At 36.9% G+C, this 6,000-nt stretch overlaps 1 protein-coding gene across 2 annotated transcripts in view; it reads left to right on the top strand.

Moving 5' to 3' along the window:
• The first annotated feature begins 256 nt into the window (after positions 1-256).
• Positions 257-6,000, top strand: part of LOC134678514 (protein RCC2 homolog) — a 34,382-nt gene continuing 28,638 nt past the window's right edge. For both annotated transcript variants that reach the window (XM_063537088.1, XM_063537089.1), the window contains exon 1: positions 257-451. In XM_063537088.1, the coding sequence (XP_063393158.1) occupies positions 272-451 (180 nt within the window). In that variant the 5' untranslated portion in view covers positions 257-271. The remainder of the gene's footprint in view (positions 452-6,000) is intronic.

The raw sequence follows: 6,000 nt of genomic DNA, 5'->3' as shown, positions 1-6,000 counted from the left end.
TGCTGATCATGACAGACGCGTTTTGTTAGAGAGTGAGTCTTCTGTACCTAGTACTAATATTTATTCTGTGGCATTTTGAACATTCCGTCATCGCGTTGCTAACCGAATTGAGCGTTTGCTGGGCGAGGTAATGCGAGTCAGGGCGGGGCGGTGCGTGGCCGTTCTGTATGATAATACTTACTTTTTCTGTGCCTCTACCGTCCATAACGTACACACTACTAACTTTAGGACTTTACAAATTTGACGCAAGATATTTATATACAGACCAACAATGTCAAACAATGGCATCCGCAAGCGTTCCCTGCCGTCAGCGCCGCGCGGCAAGCCACGGAAGCCGCGCAAGCAGCTCTCCGAAGACGAAGACAGCAACGACTCGGTGACGTCGGAGCCGAGAGAGCAGCAGAGGACGCCGTCACCGATGGGCGATGAGCCTACTGTCAAGTTACCCGAGGTAAACCTTGTAGCGTCTCCTCAGAGTCCTATGTCACTGACTACATCGTGCCACAATAGGGTATTATACTGTATTTAAAATAAATTATTTTTCTCAAACATGCAATGAAATATTGATGTTATGTTCCTTATAATAGGCTGCGAAGTATGACGTTTCAGGTGCGGCTAGGACAAAAGGTCGTTAATGGAATTTCATACACATCTTGCAGACCTAGGCCGGCAAAGTCCTCTTTTTTAATTATCATTTCACAGATATTTGTGACACAGCATCGTGGCATTCATCCATTAAAAAAAACTAGAGGCAGTATTTGCTTTATGGTTCGTAATGACACTCTGTCACTACGCCTATAAAAAAAAACAAAAAACAATGTTTGCTATAATTTGCAGTTTTATTTGTATAAAATCAACATGAACTTAATAAATAATACATTCTATAATTTTATAATTTTAAATTATATATTTAAAATACGCGTAGTTATATTTTTTAAATTGTTATGGAGGTAAAGTTGAAAAATATTCATTCTGTTTTATTGGATTTATGGTGCGTTGTTGATTTTTTGACTTTAATATGAGTTCCGACGAAATAATGAAATTAATATTAATTGTAATCGTAGGTGTTGGAATTGGCAGCGTAAGCAGAATTGATTTTAAATAACTTGCTGCCTCTGCCGCCAAGTCAAAGACGAAGTATGTATATGGTTGCTTATGGCAATTTTATTATTTGAGGAACTAAGAAAAATGGCTTACAATTTATTAAAAACAGTTTTGTGGCATATTTTAAATGAATGTAACTACAAATTCGTCAACACTGTGGAAATTATACTTATTTACTCCATGCATAAAGCAACGATGTATGTGAAACATGATATCAATATGAAAGACTATGTAAACTTATGTGACGAAAACGACAGTCAGACGGATACAAGGCGAAAAAATCAAAGATACATGAAAATATACGGGTAGTAAAAATACACGACTCGTGTAAAACATACGCGTGATAATGATATAGGTACGTGTTGGTTATATTTTGGGTGTAGTTTACTTTTAGTTTTTTCTATAAATAAAACTTGGGTTTCGTGGATTTTTTATTTTATTTATTTCATTGCATGTTTGAGAAAAGCACTATACATACCTCGGCGGGAAATGGGGTTGCCCGCGCTCAGACCTTCGGCCTCGTTTCGCTCGGCCGTCTATATGTCTTCGGCCGGCAACCCCTTTCGTCCCGGCCTCTGTAGTAATGTACTATTAGATACATGCATGAAATAAAGCACCAGATAATTATTAGAAAAACACAGATATGAGTTATTTTTAAAAACAAGTTCTATTTAATAAATCGGATAGAAATATTAGAAATATAAAAAGTAGTTGAGTTGACCGTGACGTCACGATGTAATGTTTTTAGGGTTCCGTACCCAAAGGGTAAAACTTCGCTGTCCGTCCGTCCTTCCGTCCGTCCGTCCGGCCGTCCGTCTGTCTGTCACCAGGCTGTATCTCACGAACCGTGATAGCTAGACAGTTGAAATTTTCACAGATGATGTATTTCTGTTGCCGCTATATCATCAAACACCAGGGCTGCCAGTACATAAATCTTGATTATGCGATCCTGTGCCCGCAATTATACGAAATTCGATTGCATTATACGAGTACAAAAAAACTATTATTTTAAATCGATTTTTTAATAACTGGTGAATTTCGGCTTTTGCGGTAAGCCCCCAAATTGCGGGCATCTTTCTCTTTTACTCCAATGACAGTGTAATAAGAGCGACAGAGAAAGATGCCCGCAGTTTGCGCACTTGGATTTTCGCGGTTATAGCCCGCGTCGACGTGTATTTAAGTAGTTGCCGTTCTATTAAATTAAATCGTATAACAGTATTGGCACACTGGTTTTTGAAGCATTGACAGTAGTTTAACATCGGTGTTTTTTTCGTATCCAATTATACCGATTGACCAACTATACGACATGTATACGAAAATAATTTCATTATACGAATTTCGTAGCCTATTATACGATCTGGCAGCCCTGTCAAACACTAAAAACAGAATAAAGTAAAGATTTAAATGGGGCTCCCATACAACAAACGTGATTTTTGACCAAAGTTAAGCAACGTCGGGAGTGGTCAGTACTTGGATGGGTGACCGCTTTTTTTTGCTTTTTTTTTTGCTTTTTTTTTTTGCATTATGGTACGGAATCCTTCGTGCGCGAGTCCGACTCGCACTTGCCCGGTTTTTTTTATATAAATTCCATAGCAGCAAATCGTTTTGACAGTTCTAAAAAAGTAACTGAATTGACTAGTAGGAAAATACCCTATTGTAACAGATGGCGTTAGCACGTTCTACATCGCGCTTACGGAGTTTCGATTGTCAATTACATACTATATGTAGGTATATAAAATTCCGAACATATTCCATCGCTGCTCCTAACCAACTGTCAGTGGACTTTGGTCCCGAGGCACCCAACTAGACAAAGTAAACGGTTGCCAGAGCTCAACGAGGGTGCAGGGCATAGACCTAGTATTACATAGATGAGCTATACGCGGGCCTCCGTGAGGGACAAAACATACGCAAAGCGACAATATTAAAAACACGTTTTAACATTCCTGACAACATACCAAAAACAATCTACGTAATTCCGTCGGGTTATTTGTTGCCCACCATAAACCATACTAAAGTTTTGGTGGGGAACAAACATAAAGTGAGACTGTGACAAGGGCAAGCTATAATACCGCTTTCTCTGCTACTCCTGAAATTTCTATCAGTGCATCTCGTTCGGTCGTTTGGCCAGTGAACGCATATATTTAGTATGGAAACCGCCTTTAGGAACATTACCGTTCAAATTCTCGGGCCAAATTAGCACACATACACAATTACGCCTACATTCAAATAGGACGACACGTTTACAGAGCCTGTAATCAAAGCTGGTAAACAAAATAAGAGTCATCTTTATTACTCTAATGGTACATAGCTAAGTGTAGATGAAATGCATATAATGTCAATAACTACCAATCAGCGACATTAATCCGCTAATAACCTTCTTGCTGTATGTACTGGCCGCTTAGAGTTCGCGGTTCATATTTGATTAGAATATGACTTGGACAGGGATAGGTTTATGCCATACAGTGAAGAACCAGTCAAATAATTCACGTATAATAATTTAATGCAGATTAAAAGATAACTAGTAAAAATGTTGTTATGACATGACAGACTAACTCAACATAAGTAAATATATATCATTGTTGTATAAATGTATTCCGCTATAATAACTATTTTGTATATTTTATTATCTATCTGTATGGCAGTGCGAAGTCACGTTCAGGTATAGTCTGTCCGTTTTTTTAAGATCAAGTACGACACAGTAAATGTATTGCGAACTTGATCTTTGAAATCGGACTGGCTATACAGTCTGCAAAATTTACATGGGTACAAGAATCGGGTCAAAAATATTTGAACAGGCGGAGTCACAATAAATCCCCACTTTCAGTTCAGAATATTTTATATGTATATAGCCGGTCAAGCAAGTTTGTCAGTAGAAAAAGGTGCAAAATGAAAATTTTGTATGGGACCACAGCCGTTCGCGCGGTGTACTTTCGTTTGGGCCAAATACTTTTCGCCAAATTTCACTTCCCAACAAACTTATCGCAATAGTTTCATTTCCCAAAGGAACCTTTAGCAAAGTGACACTTCGCATATAATTTATTTGGTCAAATAATCATTTGGCATGATTTTACTTTGTCAAATTGTATTAGGACAAAAACTTATTTAGCAAACGTTTTTTATTGTCTAATATTATATTCCATATTGGTTTACATATTGGTGGTTATTTAATATTTTTGGGTTACAATGATTACTTTGGTGTTATTTGCTTTAATAGAATAGCAAGATGTAACAAATTTGGTTATCATTTTACATTAAAATGGAGTTTTAATTTTAGTGATCATTTACTACATATTTTTGGCAGTAAGAATGTTTTTTTTTTGACGTTACATTTTACTATGTATATGTAATGATCAATTAAATACCAGACAAAAAAAATTCTGCAGCCTCCTCTCTATTTGTATGTAAATTATATGCCATGCAATATTTTGGGACATGTAAGTTATGCTTAATGATACATTTGACTAAATAATATTAGGGAAAATGAAACTTGTCTAAGTAATTATTTGCTAAACAATAACTTGCCAAAAAAGACTATTGCTAACTGAAAATTTGCGATAGGTTGTTTTGCCAAACATTTTTTTGGGAAATGATAATTTGGGAAACATAGTTTGGGATGTGATACTTTGGGAAACGTTTTTGGCCCATTCATTAGTAAACCCAAATGTATCATTAAGCATAACTTACATGTCCCAAAATATTGCATGGCATACAATTTACATAGGTACTAATAGAGAGGAGGCTGCGGAATTTGCTAAAGGTTTCTTTGGGAAATGAAACTATTGCGATAAGTTTGTTGGGAAGTGAAATTTGGCGAAACGTATTTGGCCCAAACGAAAGTACACCATTCTAGATATCTTGCCAGGCATCCACTCAATTTCATGTCTCTCTAATTGGACGCTTTTTTCCATAGTTCTCTGCGAATAGCATCTTGTGGGAATCTGAATGGAAAGTAATGTAAAATGGCAATACCAAATTTGATTATTAATTTGAAATAACTAGGTAGTTTTTTTATAGCTCCATCTCATGAAATAAAAAAGGAAAATACAAATCTGTAAGAAGGAATTTATTTATAATTATATATAAAATACCTAAACCAAACACAAGTTAATAAAATAGTCTACTTCATTTGGCATAACACCATCCCTATTATCCTCGCAATTTAAAAAGTCGTATGTTGTTATCAAAGTCGTATGCAGTTGTTACGTTTTAGCTTAGCACGGTAGTATTGAAAACAAATCGTCATGTTTTTTCCAAATTTTACTGAAGTTATCTGTTTACTACAAGTGAAAAGTGATTCCACTGTCCTTGGTATGAACTAAAATAACTTCTGCAGCACTTCACGACACATGAATATATTTTTAATTACAAAAAACGTTGTTTTTATAAATCAATTTAGCCATTTGTCACTGACTGTCATCTCGGTCGCGTACTGAGATTGCCAATCGAGCAGTTTGTAAGTACCGCCTATCGCGGGGTAGTTTGCGTTGGGTCATAATTGAGCGGACAGAATACTTCCATGTATATCATTTCGCTGCGTTTGGCCCTCTCCCGTGTCATCTTTATATTATTGTACCTCTATGGTGCAGGGTGTTTAGGGTCGGCAACGCGCTCGTAACACTTCTGGAGTTGCAGGCGTCCATAGGCTGTGGTGACGTAGTACATAAAAAAATGACATAAACGCTCAAAATGTTTCCAATCGTTCTCGAGCATTTTCAACTAGGAGCGCAATCGGTACCGCCTTTACTAATCGAGCGCGCGACAGATACACTATAATTTATTTTTCTCAAACATGCAATGAAATATTGATGTTATGTTCCTTATAATAGGCTGCGAAGTATGACGTTTCAGGTGCGGCTAGGACAAGAGGTCGTTAATGGAAATTCATACAAATCTTGC

The sequence above is a fragment of the Cydia fagiglandana genome, chromosome Z (assembly GCF_963556715.1).
Source record: "Cydia fagiglandana chromosome Z, ilCydFagi1.1, whole genome shotgun sequence".
NCBI lineage: Eukaryota > Metazoa > Arthropoda > Insecta > Lepidoptera > Tortricidae > Cydia > Cydia fagiglandana.
Note: the sequence above shows the minus strand (reverse complement) of the source record. Positions and strands in the feature narration are given on the sequence as shown.